The sequence below is a fragment of the Colobus angolensis genome, unplaced genomic scaffold (genome assembly GCF_000951035.1).
Source record: "Colobus angolensis palliatus isolate OR3802 unplaced genomic scaffold, Cang.pa_1.0 Scaffold613, whole genome shotgun sequence".
Lineage (NCBI taxonomy): Eukaryota > Metazoa > Chordata > Mammalia > Primates > Cercopithecidae > Colobus > Colobus angolensis.
In genome coordinates, this window is record NW_012119744.1 from 411,494 (window position 1) to 429,888 (window position 18,395).

The 18,395-nt window shown below is 34.1% G+C and overlaps 1 protein-coding gene across 2 annotated transcripts in view; it reads right to left on the reverse strand.

Moving 5' to 3' along the window:
- Nucleotides 1–18,395, reverse strand: part of ADGRB3 (adhesion G protein-coupled receptor B3) — a 748,566-nt gene that overhangs the window by 318,994 nt on the left and 411,177 nt on the right. For both annotated transcript variants that reach the window (XM_011963584.1, XM_011963583.1), the window contains one exon: nt 5,826–5,869. In XM_011963584.1, the coding sequence (XP_011818974.1) occupies nt 5,826–5,869 (44 nt within the window). The remainder of the gene's footprint in view (nt 1–5,825; nt 5,870–18,395) is intronic.

The following is an 18,395-nucleotide window of genomic DNA, read 5'->3' on the forward strand; positions in this document are numbered from 1 at the left end:
AAATTTAATAATACACCTTTAAGAAACTAAGCATTTAAGATTTAAAACCATTAAATCTATGATGTAACTTAAAACATTCTAAGAAAATATTTTAAATTTTAAGAAATTAAAAAGAAAAATTTACCTGAAGAAAGCTGAATTATAATGGCTTTATGAGAAAACACATAATTGGGAATATGAAAAAGCTTCAAAAAGTAGTGTATAGTGTAAACAGAAAAGCAAAAAGTAAAAGCTTCATTTAGTTTCACTCCAATAAATCATTAATTGTATTTCTATTTTTTTTTAGAAAATTAAATTTTTTCTATTTCTTTTTGTAATATTTTTAGAAGAGCAGGGTTGCTTTGCAAATAGAAGCAAACATTTTTTTCCACAATAAATCTGAAAACCAAGAACCACTTTAAAGTTTGGCATTATTATCTTTGATTATAATATAAATTTTCTTTTTTGGAGATCAGGTAAATTTTACTTTAATTTATAAGGACTAGTATTTTCATAATGTAAAGGTCTAGTATTTTCATTTTTTTCAGTGTAAATATAATCAAGGGACAAAAAGCATAACATAGTTTTATAATATTAGAGAATTAATGATTGGACCTGAATGGATAATGGAAAGTTCTATGGCATTTTAACATCTTAGATGAAAATTCCAAAATTTTAACTTATCTCCTTCTGCAGTTCTGCAACATACTGACTGGGAATATACCTACTGAGGCAAGGTTACAAGTGTCAGCCAAAATTAGTTATTTTGTTTTACCCCTCTAACTACAGAAAAGAGCAACTACAATACCGTAGGAACTATCTAGTAAAATGGAACATGCTGGCACCTAGAACATATATTGGACATAGAGGCTGCACATAACAATGTTAATTTAGAAGACTGAACATCATACATTTGTCATACAATTGTGATTTCTTTCTAAAGTATCAACTGCAATAATGTAATCAGTTACATGTTAACATGTAGTAAACAGACCAATCTTTGCTACAAAGGTAACATAATTTCTTGAAGTTAAATAGTTTTCAAATCCTATCTATGGTTAATTGAATCACCAGGAAATTCTAGAAATAGTTTTCTACTGGAATGATGGCTATACGTTGTTAAATATTTTTAATATACAGAATTTTTTTTTTTCATTGCTGCTCACAAAAAGGCTTCAGTTAGGTAATTATGAGTCTGTAGAGGATGTTACCACATTTCTTTCCAAACAATGAGACCATGGTATTGCTGTTTTACATGGTTACTATTCTTGGTTTATTTCTTAATTGCTTAAATGAAGTCTCCAACAAGAGATCTTTCTTATTCTTTTTGCTCCTGTATCATACTTGTAAGAAAACTATTTTCTGTTCATCTTAGTTTGGTCCAACTCAATCCCAATTTGAACAGAGCCATATAAAAGAGCTTTATCATTTGGTTATTCCCTGCAGGGAAAGGTTGGCTATCCAATAATAGTAACACTTTGTATAAGTATTTAAAATTTCTAAGAGGAACATATTTTTCTTAAGGTATATAATATTGTGTCTTCCTAATGTATAGATATATCAATCATCCACAGAGCAAAGAAAATGATGTCAACTTCCCTGAAATAAGAAGATGAGGTTGAAGTGTTAGTTTTATGTTTGCTAGGATTTATACTGTGAGGTAAACAAAATTTTGACTCCCAGGATGAACGACGAAGGGAGAGAAAGATATTCTGCTTACGAATAAATAAGGATAATGGAAGCAAAGGAGAGAAATTGTTCAATTATTTAACTTTGAGAGAAAACAAGCCAGTGGCAGTCTCAATCAAGATGTGACTGTTGCTACTCCTAACTCCAATAAATCAATTTGAAATGAAGAAAAAATGGGGAAGTCTGGTCCTTAGAAACTTTTGTTTTCAACGACAAGATAGGTAAGTAAATTACAAATGGATTGATGAAACATTCTGAAAACACGTAGTCCTTCACAGCCTGGACAGTATTAGATGGATAGTTACAAGATCCATAGTGAAAGACCACAGGCTAATTTAAGGGAGGGAGTATAGGTTTTCCAGGAAATGTAGTCACCACGCATGATCTAATACTCAAAATCCAAATTTAGAGTAGCTCAAAGAATGTGCAAATTATCAATCACTCAAATGATAACTTTGTAAGACACTTTAAAAGAACATTTAACTAGCTCTCTTCCTAGTCACATACTCTTTCTTTCTTTCTCTTGCCTGATTGCCCTTTCCAGAACTTCCAATACTATGTTGAATAGGAGTGGTGAGAGAGGGCATCCGTGTCATGTGCCGGTTTTCAAAGGCAATGCTTCTAGCTTTCGCCCATATAGTATGATATTGGCTGTAGGTTTGCCATAAATAGCTCTTATTATTTTGAGATATGTTCCATCAATACTTAGTTTATTGAGAGTTTTTTGGATGAAGCGGTGTTGAAATTATCGAAGGTCTTTTCTGCATCTATTGAATAAAAAATATTCTCTTATTTAAAATAAGTCTATGTCTGAAGTGAGAAAATTACTTTGAATTTATTTCACGTGTCACATACAATGAAGCATTTTCAATATCTTGTTAATTAGTGTGCCAAAACAAAACAAAGGTATGTTTCTAAATTGTCTAAAGATGCTTTGTCTAATGATAGTAAAATAAAACACCTTTGTCTGAGATAATCTGGGTAATAGATTACCCTTGGAAATAAAATTAATTGTTTATAATGGATCTTACTACTGTAACAAGCTGAAACATTCTTCCATCAAACTTCCAATGTTAGGTCTAATAATTACTAGAAATATTTATCAACTGATAAAATCAAATAGAGATGGGAATAATTCTTAGATAGAAAATGTACTTAGGAAACATGCAAACATTCATTCTTTTATCAAAATAGCCAACAAATATTTATCAAATGTATTCTACATGCAGGTATAGTAGGTACCAACAGTGTAGTGATGAATAAGAAAGACAAAGTATTTCTTTTATGGTGCGTATTTTCTAGTGAGGAAGACAGGTGGTAACCAAACAAAAATAAGAAAAAGGAATGCGTGCTGTGAAAGTATAAAATGGGGTGATATAAAGAGAACGACAGGGCAACATTTTGGATTAGGTGGGCAGAGATATCCTCAGGGAGAGATGTACAACGAGATACACAGAAGCACAGTTTATAGACTAAAATTAATGATAAATCATGCCAGTAGTCATCGACTTAGAGAATAGTAAATCAACTCTGATATACCTATACAATGCAGCAGATACAAGGAATGAAATATAGGTAGTGTAAAATAAATTTTCCAAGATATTTGTTGAATTTCGAATTGGGATTGTCAAGTGTTCATACAATATGAAAACATTTATTTAAAAATAGTGTGAATGTCTATGAATGAATACATATGTCAATGTATAAATAGAGATACGAAATTAGAAACAACAAAATGTAAATAGGAATGATCTTAGAGATCTGGGTGGATGTGGAGGCCCAAGATGGTGATGATCAGTGGGGCTCTTTACATTAACAGTTCCACTTTAAAGTTTTACAAGTAAAAAATACTCGTGCATTGCTTTTGTAATGAAAAATCAATTTTTAAAATTAAAAATAACAGAAACTTGATAAACCAAAATTAAAGCACAACTTCTACTTTGAACTTTATTACTGCAATCTTGAAAATATTTAAGTCAGCCCTTTTCTGTAAAAAAGAAGTAGCACTATCTCTTCACTATTAACTATATTTACAGGACCTATACTCAAATTCAATATCATTACATCGATAAAATTATTGTGTATATATAAATATAGTCAAAATAGAAGAACAAATGTGAAGAAAGGAAACAAAGTTGTCTCAGCCTTCATTGTTTAAAGCTCACCCAGAAAAACACTTTTAATAATGAAACAATCTAGTGAAAAGTGTGATGGGAAAGGAGTTCTGTCACAATGGGAAGGTTTTTGATCACTTTTGGGATACATCAAGAAAACATGAACTACACCGATCCCTTGAGATTATCTTCTTTGAAAGACAACTAAACACATTTCCTCTCCCTGGGTAGTTTTCTTCAAGGACAATTTAGAAGTTGAATTTTGTAAAGCTGAGACATTCTTCGTGATGGCTAACAGTCATCTTATTGGTAGATGTTAGGGAGGTGTGATTGATTCCTCAGGTGAATGCTGACCTCAGAAACCAATCGTTTTATACATTCAACTTAACACCTTATACTGTCTATGAAAAGTAGCCAACAGGAGGCACAAAATAAGGGACTATCTCTTGTAGTGTCCCTTTAATAGTCCTAAGGGACTTTTGGAATAACTAACACTTTCCCCTGTTTAGATCAACAAAGAAACAGATTTTACCCAGTAAAAAAATAATAATAAAACTACATCAAAGTTGCTTCTTATTCACAGAGACATGGAAACTAAAATCAGGAGTGGCACATGTATACATGTGTAACAAACCTGCACGTTGTGCACATGTACCCTAGAACTTAAATTATAATAAAAAATAAATTAAGTAATAAAATAGATAGCACATGTTTCTTGGGCAGAAAATATTCAACTAGATTTTTATAGCATTTTATTCTTCCCTTGGCTATATAACACACTAAGTACACCTTAGATTATACCACCAAATTCTTCTCTGGCTAATGGTAGAGAGAGAAAGCTTGCAAAAATTTTACTATCATGGATTTGTCTGTAAAGTTCCAAAAAGAAAAAAATAATAATGACATCAGTAAGGCTATCCAGCTCATGTTATCACCAGGGCAATTTGGAATTCTCTGTACTTAACTATTGTGCTGGACTAGAAGTAGAGGATACCCAGAGTATCAGAACCTATAGCCAAAAGTGTGTTTAATATTAATTGTAACTTAAACTATGTCAGCATCCTAGCACTGAGAAAATTGTCTGAGAGTTCAATCTTTTCCTAGAGATTCTAAGAATGTTCCTCTTCTAGACTCCCTGGTGAGAAACAAGTAGCATCACAAAACCTCAGATGTAGATCATATCAGGGGTGAAGAACACCAGGAACATTCTTAGAATACATAGAGTCCAACAATATGGTACTTCATCTGACAGCATATATAGAGTGGTATTAGCTCTTGGGATTGATTGATATTTATCTCCCCTCATGCAAAATCAAACCAAACCAAAAAATAAAAGTCGTAACCTACATAAGCATTTTAAGTATAGGAGTCTAACTAAGACTTAACTACAGATTTTTCTGCTCTTTGAGACATCAAAATCTCATAGGATTATCAATAAAATAAAAGTGATTTTGATGAGCTATATTGCGATTACTTCTACAAACAACAACAAAAAAAATGGAAGAATTACACTTATTTAGTGCAATTATTTTTTCTGCCTGAATTCAAAAATATACAAATAAAAAATTAAATGTCACTCAATGTTTTTATGACAAAACAATTTGGAAGGACCATATAAATATTGCATTACTCTGATAATAGATTCAAGGTCATGTGAGTAATACATTGGCTAAATGACCATAGAGCTTGCTATTTTATTCTGCAATGCTAAGCTGAATTACTAGGGCAAGATGTAAAGATGGCATTTGAGCCTCTATAAATTCTAAAATATCAGAGCTTTTAAAAATTCCTCAAGGAATTCACATTGCAATGTGCCTCACACATTAGGTAATGCAATCCTATCTTGAGATGCAATCTGATGGCATCATTACACACAAACACATTCATCATGCTGTACTGAAGATTTAGAAAGAGAATGTTTTTTATTTCTCTGAATGTAACATCCCACTGACTTATATTCCTGTTAACTAGCAGGTAGTTGAAATAACTTAATGGACTTTGAATATTTAGCCAAAGTAATGTAGGAAAACATCTGTCACTTACGTTTTGGCGTCATCCCACAACACACAATAGGGATTCAAAGTACCCTAAAAAAAAGCAAAGAAAGAATGCATGTATCTTGAGTACATATTATAAAAAGATTGAAGGATTATGTGAAATAGAAACAGAATGGAAGATTTCTTATCTTGTGGTAAGGGATACTTTAATGATTTATTTTCAATTATTTATAAAAAATTTGCATTTCCTTTCTCATAGATTTAGTGACCCATTTTATAAAGTTCTATGAAAACAACATCTTTATTCCAAACACTCTAACTTGTATTTAGTTTTCCTGGAAATTAAAAGTGAATTAAAAGTGAAGCTTTTATATACCATAAGTCTATATTTTGATGATTTTGATTTTATACTTATGTCTCTAAAACATTAGTTGCTAGATTACTTTCTTTACGATCATAGTATTCACAATATTGAAATCACAGTGAAATATCCTATAGTATGCACATGTATAATCATCACCACTACCTCCTCGTCAGCCTCTAGTTGATGTTTCCTAGAGACAAGAGGTGTCCATTTCTTGAGTTTGTTGACTTGCAATATCAACTTAATTAGCATATTATATTTGTATAGGATAATGTCTAATGAAATTTTAAGTGAAAATGCTAGATTTTAAATTTATTTCAATAATTGTGAATTGAGTACCTGCCGTGACCTTCAAGATAACACCATGGGTTTTTCACACTGGATTATTCAATGTACTTCTGTTTTGAAGAGTTCTAATATATTTAGATACATGTATCTACAGATTCTGTCACATGCCTGAAGAATCTTCTCTTATCCATTAAACATACACTGCTGGTTTGAAGTCCTCTCATCCTCCACATGACTAATTTCCTGGAGCATACACTTTGAAAGTGTATTTAGGCAAATCACTCACTTGTGTCCGACCTGTGCACAGCAAAGCACTACCACTGCCTCTCCAAATCAGGTGTCGTCTTCCTAATAATGCAAACTAAGATTGTATTAGATATTTGGGTAGACTCTTCCTGAGCTAGATAGGTATTACTCATACATGGCAATCTCTGCTGAGCTTTTAAAATCCTGATTTTGGCATCCCACACATCCAGTATTACTTTTAAGCTTTGTGTCATTACAGGATTAAAAAACCAAACATGATTATCTATGTCTTCATCCAACTTAGTTATTGATAATAATAATTAACAGACCAAGGCAGTTAAAAGAGTCCTGAGGCCGGGCACGGTGGCTCACGCCTGTAATCCCAGCACTATGGGAGACCGCGGCGGGCGGATCAGAGGTCAGGAGATGGAGACCATCCTGGTTAACACGGTGAAACCCCGTCTCTACTAAAAAAATACAAAAAACTAGCCGGGCGAGGTGGCGGGCGCCTGTAGTCCCAGCTACTCCGGAGGCTGAGGCAGGAGAATGGCGTGAACCCGGGAGGCGGAGCTTCTTGCAGTGAGCTGAGATGACGTCACTGCACTCCAGCCTGGGTGACAGAGCGAGGCTGCGTCTCAAAAACAACAACAACAAAAAACATACAGTCCTGAAACAGGCCACTGCCTTCCTTCCACAGGTGGAAACAGTCCCTCATAGACAGTAAGCTATGACCCAGCCCTCAGGCTTCAGTGTTGTCTACAAATAGTTAATCACTGGAGTGTATTTGGGAAACAAACATCTTTGAAAGTCCAGAGAAGCTCTTTTGGAGGTGTGCCTTTCTCAATGCTGTTTGATGGGTCCATTCAAAATTTTTGCTAGAAATAAATAGTAAGATCGCTATTCTAAAACATATGAAATTAACTCAAACCTTACATATTATTCATTTTAATTGGTACATGACTATAATATTGCAGCATCCCAGTTATTCTAAAAATTCCCTGAAAGACCACATATCCAAGGTATCTTGGATATTTTTTTTAAGCAATCAGAAAATGCATTTGGTTTTGTTTCCCATTCTTCCTTTAAAATTTATTTAGTAAAAAATGATCTTTTTCTTGCTTCTGGATGGAAATTTAGTCATAATTTGAAAAACAAAAACAAAAACAAAAAAAACCTCCAAAATTTTGAGTCACTCTTAAATAACAGGCTTTGGTTGTCACATTAAATCATGATCATCATGTCATCAGCAATTGAAAATGATCTGTTACAAACAATAATCAAAACACAGAACCTGATTGAATGTCAGATCATCTTCCCTTCTCCAGATGCAGGCCTGGGCAGAGGTGGGGCATGACTCTGCCAGTGGCCAGGGTGATAGAGGGGTGAGGGAGGGGAGGTAAAGGAGGCAAAAGGTTTCCACCTGCCTGCTAAGGTCCAAAGCCAGTTCTGAGCAATCTGGCCCTATTTGAGGATTTATGTTGACTCTTCTCACTGAGACAGCCAGGTGGGAAGGGCTCCCTGACAGAACCCCCAAGGCCTGAGCACTGTGAGGAAGGTGCAGTTGGGTGAGCCTTGGGAGGTTCACACCATTTGCAGGGGAGGAGCCTGGCCTCTCCTCTCCTGGGGTGGAAACTGGAATTCAGTCAGCCAGGCAGGAAGCCAGCTAGCAGGACTCTGGCTTTGCGGAGGGTCCCTGTTTCATTTTTATCCCCTCTTTTCCCAATAAATTCCATTTTTTTCTCACCCTTCAAAGTGTCTGGAAGCCTAATCTCTTGTGACCATGTAATAATAATCTGGCTCTTAGCTGAACTAAGGAAAAAGTCCTACAACATCGCCAGCACTTGCGTGGATTCTCAGGAGACTCCGTTGCTGAGCCCCATTGATAGTCACACCTCTTGGGGCCTCTCCTGCTGGGTACTTCTTACCTCCCTGCAGCTTCTGCCCTTTGATGGGGTGGAATCTTATTTCAAAATGCTCATATCTCCCTACACTATGCTCCTAAAGTATAATAACACTGTCTTTCCTGAAAAAAGGTCATAGTCCTATAGAAGTTGATGAGAAACATACACATAGAATGTTCCTATAGCAATCCAAGCAAAATGTTTACATAAATATCACTAGCCATAGTTTACTGAGTAAAGAACAAATGAGGGAATGGAGCGTCATGGCCTATGCTAGTCAGCACAAGTTTCATAGACGAAATGGGTTATTATCTGGTTCCTACAGAAGGCATAGATATAGATGTTCTAAGGAAGGAAGGGAATGGTGTATTAAATTGGTGTCTTCTCTATCTTATAAGATTCTGTCTAGTCTTACCTGAATTTTTCATATAGCTTATGACTTTCTGATAAATCCACAGCACAGCCAAAATGCTGTCATAAAGTTATGCTATATTTACCTAGGGCTTTATTCAAAGGAGCTCAGATAACCTTATAGAAAAAAAAATTATCCTTGTAACATCACAGTGAAGAGTATGGGAGTATGCATTTCAAGGATACAGAAACCAAGTGCAGCTTGAGGAACTTGCGATAACAGATCCATTAAATCTAATTGGCTGATTTTAATGATGTATAATGTAGGATAAATCTTTATACAAACTAATATAAGACACTGACTATAGGCTTAATATTTCACAATGATTGTTCACAGTAGGGCCACAGCAACAACAACAACAACAAAATAGAAAAGAAACAACATGTAAACTTAATTGTTCGGATACTTCTTTCCTTTTTATCACCCTAAAGAAACTGATTTATTCTTCAAAAAAGGTTTCAAAATGAGAAATGCTTCTTCTAATCTTCTTCCATGACTTTGTCAACATTCAGTTTTATTCTCCATGTTCTTCACCTCTTACTTCTTAGATCCTGCTGCATGCTTCTCTTTCTTTTTGTGCTTATGGAAATTTAAACACCATACATGTGAGCATTATTATAGGTTCCAAAATGCATCATTCAATCTTAGGTTTCACTACACATTCTGGGATACACACCATAAACATTTATTCTAGTATGGTCACCAATATGTGAGACTGTGAGCTAAGGTCAATAGTTGGAACATTTGAAGTTTAGAAAAATAAGCAGAACAAACAAATGAGAAAAAACTTAGTACCTGAAAACACTAGTCACTTAAACAATAAGAATGTGAGATGGAAAAAAAAGTAACCAATGATGAATGGATTCTAAATATTAAAGAAAAGAAAGCTGGCTACAAGGTTTTGCTGAGTAAGTGCCTGTAAAATATTTGTTATAATTTTCATTTACTTTCCTCAAAGGGACTCTGTTACAAGATCTGTTATGAGGAATTTACAGAAAATCAATAACGGGAAATAGCCCAATATAAAAAAAAATGTAATGGCAGGGCGAGAGGAAAAGAGAGAAGCTAAGAATTAATCTGTAGAAGTAGATTTAACAAATGCAGTAAACTAAGAAAACAAAAATTCTCAGGTAAACAAGACAGATGGGTTAAAGAAGATTAATTTACCAAACTATCAATAAATAGTATTTATTGATCTACCAAATGGTAATACTGCACATATTTGGAAACTTTTGAAAAGGAAATGCTATTCTTGACAAACATATTTTTGGCAAAACAAACAAACAAAAACTGCCACTCTTGGTTCCATTCAAAACAGCATAACTGAATTCTACATGTTTCTACTTACTCACTTTTAAGCATTTAAAAAATGCACCACTGCCCAAATTTCTAATTGCTGTAGATGTTCTACACACCACTCTCGAGTGTCTTCACTATTTTCTTTTACTTCTCTCCTCTGTTCCAATATCAACCAAATAAATATATTTACTTAATAGTAGAATATATCACTAGCTTTGCCAATGTATTTCAATGGGTGGTTCTCCCTTTTGTTGGACTGCATGACTTTTTTTTTTCTTATTTATAAAATAGATGATGTGGACATCTTTTCTAGCCCTCACTCTCAATGATTCCAGAAATTCATTTTATTCTTTCAAAACTCTCTTCTAAGTCTTTTTAAGGAAATACTCAACTATGTTATATTACCCTCACAAAGTGCAGAAGTCAGAAGAGATAGCAGGTAGATGATCACAACAAGTCTAACCATTCTGCAACCATTCTGAATTCATTTACTAAACACCTGTTACATTCCAAGAACCATTCAAGGCACTGTGATACAAGGATGAGCAAAACTAAGTCCCTGCCTCATGTATTTCACCATAGTGAAGGGCAGAGAGAGAGAGGTATGACTAGGTACGACTAGGAAAATAGAGTGGATAGTACTTTTGTTTATTAAGAAAGCTTCATCGGTAAGATTATCTTTGAGAAGAGATCTGAAACAAGGTTGGTTACAGAAAACATAATAATAATATCACAACACAAATGACCAAGTTTCTATAAATTTTCCTTGGTGTTTTAAACTTTGAATACATTCAATGCATATGCTACTTTAATCACACTCTTGCTATCTTAGTGATGCTTTCAAAGTGTTTTCTCTGGACCTACTTCAGAATAAACTGGGATGAATACTAAAAATGTGGATTCATTAGCAATAGGAATGTTAAGGTTGAGGCTAAATGTAGAAATCTCCATTTTAATAATGACAATCTTGCCTCTCCGTAATTTTTGTCACACCAAATTTAGAGAATCATTGCTCATGATACACATGGCAGAAATAACATGCTGAAAACATTTAAACCTACTCAGTAATTTTGAAATAATACAATGCATTACTATTTATCATAGTCACCGTTCTGTGCAATAGATCATTAAAGTGTGTTCCTCCCGTCTACTGAAACCTTGTGAGGTGATGGATTTGTTCATTACCCTGATTTAAGCATCCTATATTGTAAACATATATCAAAACCTCCCATTGTACCCCACAGATCCATACAATTATTATTTGTAAATTACAAATACAATTGCTTAAAAAAAGAAATAACGTGGTTACTCTATTTTTACTCAGATGTTTGAATGCTTGGTGGTCATATGCCATAATAAACTACTAATCTTGAAACTTTAGAACTTTTTTGTACCTTCACAGCCTCCTTGAAACAAAAATAATCTCTTTTCTGTGGAGGCAAAGCAAGTAAATAGGCAAAGCAGCTAAAGGCAGGATGAAGGGCAGTGACTTCATCGTAACTATTTGACGTTTCCAGTGCTCTGAGTTAGATGTTACAGAATAACTTTTTCTGTCACATTGTTCAGTGAGTTGGACATTGGTCTCTTGAGTGAAGTGGAGAAAGACTCTTCAGCTGACACTGTATTGTCTGTCTTTAATTTCCTAAATCTTAGATGGCAAGACATTACTTTAAAATGACCTGGATTTTGCTAAGTTTATCCTCTCTTTCTTTCTCCACTAAAGATAATTGTTATTATTGTATATAACTACCCAAATAGATTTTGGAGATTCCTCAAGAATATTTCCAGTTTGCATAACTGGATCTGCAAAAGACTAATTCATATCTTGTGCATATTTTTTATTTATTTATTTATTTATTTTGAGAGAGAGAGTCTCACTCTGTAGCCCAGGCTGGAGTGCAGTGGAGTGATCTTGGCTCACTGCAACCTTGTCCTCCGAGTTCAAGCCATTCTCCTGCTTCAGCCTTCTGAATAGCTGGGATTACAGGTGCCTGCCACTGAGCCTGGTTAATTTTTTTTTCTTTCTTTCTTTCTTTTTTTTTTTTTTTTTTGTATTTTTAGTAGAGATGGGGTTTCACCATCTTGGCCAGGCTGGTCTTGAACTCCTGACTTCATGATCCATCCGCCTCGGCCTCCCCATAATTTTAATGATATTTTAGAAGGACACATTCAAAAAATCTCAGGAATTGCTAAGGGAAGCAAGACATTAGTAGATGTAAATTTTTCCGCAGTCAAATCTATCACAGGTCACTAATAGTTGATCAGTGAGAGGGACCTATTTCAGAGTCATGTCTTTTAACATATGAACAGTTCTACAGGGCCTTAAAGAGTAAAACACCACACAAGGGGATGCAGCAGTGAAAAAATACAATATAAAACTCAACAGGAAGTAATCTCCTGGGTGTTCTTCTCTAATATTTTCTCGAAGTTATGATAAGTACTGTTCCATATTTTAGTAGTTTAAATGATACTTAGAAGGAGCTAAATCTGGGTCTTATGTTCAGTTTTTAAGGGATAGCTGTTGTGTACATAAAGCCTAAAAAGACACATCGAGAATACAATACTATACTCTTACTTGTTAGGAAGTTGGAAATGTAGATAATTTGGATGAATTTTATGAGGATTCTCATCACATTGAAAACCAGATAAACTAAGATGGAATGAAAAAAAGATGGCTTTAGCTAAAGCAGAATTACATGAAGGCCACTGAAGTGAGAAATGCAGAATACTATTTTTATCTGAACGAGTCCCATCCATGTTACATAGCTATTCACAGAAAGTTGGCAGCTATTTGATTGGAATACAAGAGAGGACACATATTTAATATCACTTCTGCTATATAGTTAGTAGCCTACATTAACCAGATGACACTATTTTTATAGATAGGATAACAGCTTGCTTCTCTAATTTCTGAGATATATCACTAACCTGCATTATTTCCAGAGGAATACTTTCCACTTGTCATATGGGAAGCAGCAAAAAGTAGAACTATCATAAGGACATTTTTACACGTGTATCCTTCAAAGAAAATCATTGCCTCCACGTATATGTCTCAGAGTGCCCTACCTGCATGTGATTACATCATTTCCAGTAATGGCTGCATAGAGTCTGGTGTACCTCTCAGCAAACAAATGGGTCTTCTAGAGTTAAAAATGTTCAAGTATTTAATATTAATTAATGTGGCAAACAACTTTAATAAATAAATTAAATAACTAGATTTTATATTAATGTGGCAAATAACTTTAATAAATAAATAAATTAAATAACTAGATTTTATATAGGTACAACATACAGCCTATGTCTTTTTCTTTTACATCCAAAAGGAATATAATAATATGTCCTAATAATAATTATATAGGGCTATAGCAGAGACAAGGGCAGCCACACAGAAGTTCCTCTTGACATGTAACACACATATGCCTTTTGACATGTACTCACACAAACATCCCTTCTGACTTGTAACACAACACAGTCATAGGTTCTGGGGATTAGGATGTAGACATTTTTGGAGGAGTCACTATTCTGCTTATCACACAGGGGTTGACAAACAATAGCCCCTGAGCCAAATCTGACCTGCCATCTGTTGTAAATTACTTTTTATTGAAATACAGCCACACCATAGTTCAGTGGATGTGACAGAAGCCATTATGACTCTCATGCCTGAAATTCTTTAGTATCAGACTCTTAACTAAAAAAGTTTGCCGACCCCCTGCTCCAACAATAGCACAATCATACTGAAATGATTTAAAGAATATCAATTATGTATTATAAATATAAATAAACGAAATTTGAAACATGAGAAGGATGTCTACTCAAGTTAAGAAATTTAGGCTATAACCAAAAAATGTAGCTAGAGAGCAATTTCTATCTCAATTTCAGTTGTTGGAAGAGCCTTCAATCTACTTGTCTAGTAGCATTTCAAGACTCTCTAGAAAAGTTAGCAAGAACTGTAAACAGACAAAATATCAGAAACCACTTCCAAATGGATAAAGCTAGGGCAGAAAAGTAATTCAAAAAGTAAAGGCATATCAAACAACCCTTTGTGAAAATTACGGATGCACACACTGAACTTTTTAAAGTTTTGCCAAGTAATTTTTAAATCCTTAGGTTATTAACCTTTATATTCATGAAAATATCCACCGATGAATGTTGGAATTTCTTTTCATTGTTTCTCATGTTTATAATGAAGACAGGCATATTCATTACAGTTGTCACTGTGTTTTCCACTATGATTTACAAAGGTCATAGGGTCATGGTTTATTTTCATTTAAAATTACTTTATACACATAAAACAAATTTCTTTGTTAGCTTCATACTATTAGGATGCATGCAAATATGGCATAGAAAACAAAACCTACAAGCTCAAAATCTCATTAGATCAATTTGAGAGCCACAAACATAATGTATTATTTATGTCAACCCTGAAAGACAGCAGCAGCACTCTACCTACATCATTTGAAGTTGATGCACAGAGGAAAAAAAAATTTAAAAGCCAAGATGAGACTGCAGGCTGGTGTGGTCCACTCTACCTTTCCATTTGAAATGGAACTACATAAAAACTTCATTTGGGAAAAGTATGCATTTTCAGGCTTGCAAAGTTGATAGAGCATGAGATAACTAAAATGCATTTACCTTCTTTTTCTTCTAACTCATTTTTAAATATAAAGATGTTACTCACCTTGGAAAGTCACAGTAGGCCTAGACCTGTCAGACACAAGGGATCCTAATAGTGTATGTGTTTGTGTACATAGGGATCTATTCTATTGCACTCATTGGGCCTCAAGAATTATTTTCAATAAGATGATTAACTTTCCTTATGCATTTATAGGATCTAAAAATTTGATGAGTATAAATGTCACTCTTAAGTGATACAAACTTTTTTTGGGGGGGAGGAGAAAAAAATTTGATATTTCTTAAAAGCCATTAATTGTTATGCTTAAGCACTAAAGACCATATACCCTGACTTTATAGGTCATGACAACGAAGCCATCAGCCTGAAAAACTGAACTAAGAACAGTGTCTTACTAATTAATGACATAATCTGGTTAACGCTGCAATTGGCTTTGCTAAACACAATTTGGAATTGCTAGGTTCCATATTTTATTACCTATTCCTATCAGTTTCCAAGAGCCTTATTACATTTAACATGTTGTAAATGCTATTTGTTAAAAAGCTTTCTGAGACACATTTTTAAAAGAAAATGTTAACAGGCTTTTCCTGTTAACTCACTATAACTCACTGTAACTACTAATTCCCATTCTTCCTTTCTTTTTTTTTTTGAGACGGAGTCTCACTCTGTCGCCCAGGCTGGAGTGCAGTGGCCGGATCTCAGCTCACTGCAAGCTCCGCCTCCCGGGTTTACGCCATTCTCCTGCCTCAGCCTCCCAAGTAGCTGGGACTACAGGCGCCCGCCACCTCGCCCGGCTAATTTTTTGTGTATTTTTTAGTAGAGACGGGGTTTCACCGGGTTAGCCAGGATGGTCTCGATCTCCTGACCTCGTGATCCACCCGTCTCGGCCTCCCAAAGTGCTGGGATTACAGGCTTGAGCCACCGCGCCCGGCCTCTTCCTTTCTTTTTTCACAAGACATTTTAATAAAATGTAACTTTCAAGTTATTCTTTCCTGAAAGTACAATGGATACTTTTGATATAAGAAAATAGGTGACAGTAGACAGATTTGATATTAGAGATACATCATTTCTAAAAAATTTTGCAGGCAACAAAAATGGGCATGCATATGTATATATATGCATATATACATAACTGTATATATTAATATATATGTGGGTGTATATGTGTGGAGGTTGGAGGTGGGGGTGTGTGTGTGTGTATATATTAGTTGTCTCTTGTTATCCATAGGGGGTTGGTTCCAGAACCCCTTGCAGATACCAAAATCCATGGATGCTCAAGAATCTTATATATATTTCCATATAACCTATCCACAGTCTTTCATATACTTGAAGTCATCTCTAAATTGCTTAAAAGACCTAATACCATAATACAGTGTAAATACTATGTAAATAGTTTTTATACTATATTTTTACCTTTGTATTATTTTTATTGTTGTACTGTTATTTTTAATTTTTTTCCAAATATTTTTCATCTGTGGTTGGTTGAATCCACAGATGCAGATACTGAGGGCCAACTGTATATAGTTCTAATAAATTTCAGTCTGCATATTTAAGATCTATTTTTTCTTCACATTTCAGCTAACATTATATTTCAAAATGGACCTTTTTTTATCTTCTCTTCAATGGAAATAAACTAATCTCAGTACATAGAATATATTTTTATAAGATCAGTAATAATATTATGATATTCAATACATAAACCACATATCCCCTCCCTTAGTGAACAGTAATATTTCCCAAAGTATTTCACAAAATCTAATTTTAGCAATAAAATAAATGTAAATACAATAAGCTTTAGACATTCAAAACAGTAAAGTAGAAGGGTTGTATGCATTATACAGACAACAGTGAGTTGGACAGCTTAAATAAGAGTTCAGAGCAGCCCAGAGAGGCTCAGTTGTGTGGTCAGTAACTGGAGGAGCCTATGAGGAGAGGCATAATATGCACGGCGGAGAGTCTAAACAAGAGCGCCTAGAGACTTTTTCTTCTCTAGCGTAAATTGTTCCTCTTTCTATTCTCCTTTCCCTATCCACTTTTTGTAACACATTTGTCTACATGTATATATATATTTTAAATATGGGCTTTCTAGAGTGGAGATAGTATTCTCATGGGAACCTGGTCAATTCACTTACTCAAAATACTGAAAGACACAATTAATTCTAAGTGACTTGGGATAATTATCTCATCATTCTTACAAGCTGACTTTCATTGTCATTCCAGTATTAGCTGGTGCTTAATAAAATGTGTTGACTATGTTCTTTGTTTTCCATATGTGGAAAACATTTTTTGTACATGGTTTATATCTTTAGTAAATCATCTGACAAAACACATTTCCAGAAGATAAAAGACAGACTCAAAGCTTAAATACATTCACTTCAAACAGTTATATTATACTCAGATAGTGAGACTATTTCAACACTATTTTTGAGACTACTCTTTTTTAATTTATCAAAAAAGCTTCCTTTAATATGTTCTTTAAGTTCTAACAGAGTACACATTCTGATACTGGGTGCTTTTTCAGTAATTCTATAATCTGATACAGGGAATTAGTATCTCTTACTACTTTCTCCCAAAGCTTGTAACTGTAGATAAACAACAAAAACATATATTTTCATAAAAAATTTTGAATGCACAAATTCTTTATTCAAAAGCAAATGTTCAAAAGTTAGAAATGTCTCCCATTTTCAGTGCAGTGTAGAGATGAGGGCTATACTAAGGTATAAGGAGGTAGATATTGTAGAACTAAAACACGTTCTTAAGGTTAGATAGAAGTAGTATTTTGGCAAAAGCAGTAAAACACCTAATAGTTTAAATATGAACCACAATCTTTGAAAGTTATTGCAGAGAGATTTGAAATTTTTATTAAATAATCTAGGAAGCCTGGGGCATCTTAGTAAAAAGTGATTCACAGGAAAGATGATTATCATTTTTCTATAAAACTAAGGCTGATTTTTTCAGGAAATCAGAAACTACACAATAATAGAAAATACACAAGTTTTATAGCCAAAAGAATGTGAGTATAAATTATGCTATGTCATTCACTAAATATATGCGCTTGGGAAAATGACTTAATCACTTTTTGCTTTTTTTTTTCAATGTAAAGAAAGGTCAACTTCATAAAAACTTAGCAAGGAATAAAAATAAGTACATGTAAATCATGAAATGGGCTTATTTTAATATAGGAACTATGAAAGTACAATAAGGAAGACTTTCATAGGAATCACTTTCCCTGCTCCTGTCCTCCAGTGATTTAAGTATTTGAAGTGATTATTTAATAAGTAGACACTGAAAATTTGTATAGAGGACTGAACAAAATCTGAAGCATTTCAGTTGCAGTTGGATAGATTTAAGAATGGGTTATTTTCATTCTGACATGAAAGACTTTGATTTAGACAATGGGAGCACCCAGGTAGTTATAATAAGCCTTCCCTGATCCTTGACCTAGTCTGTCTTTCTTCCTTCCTTCCTTCCTTCCT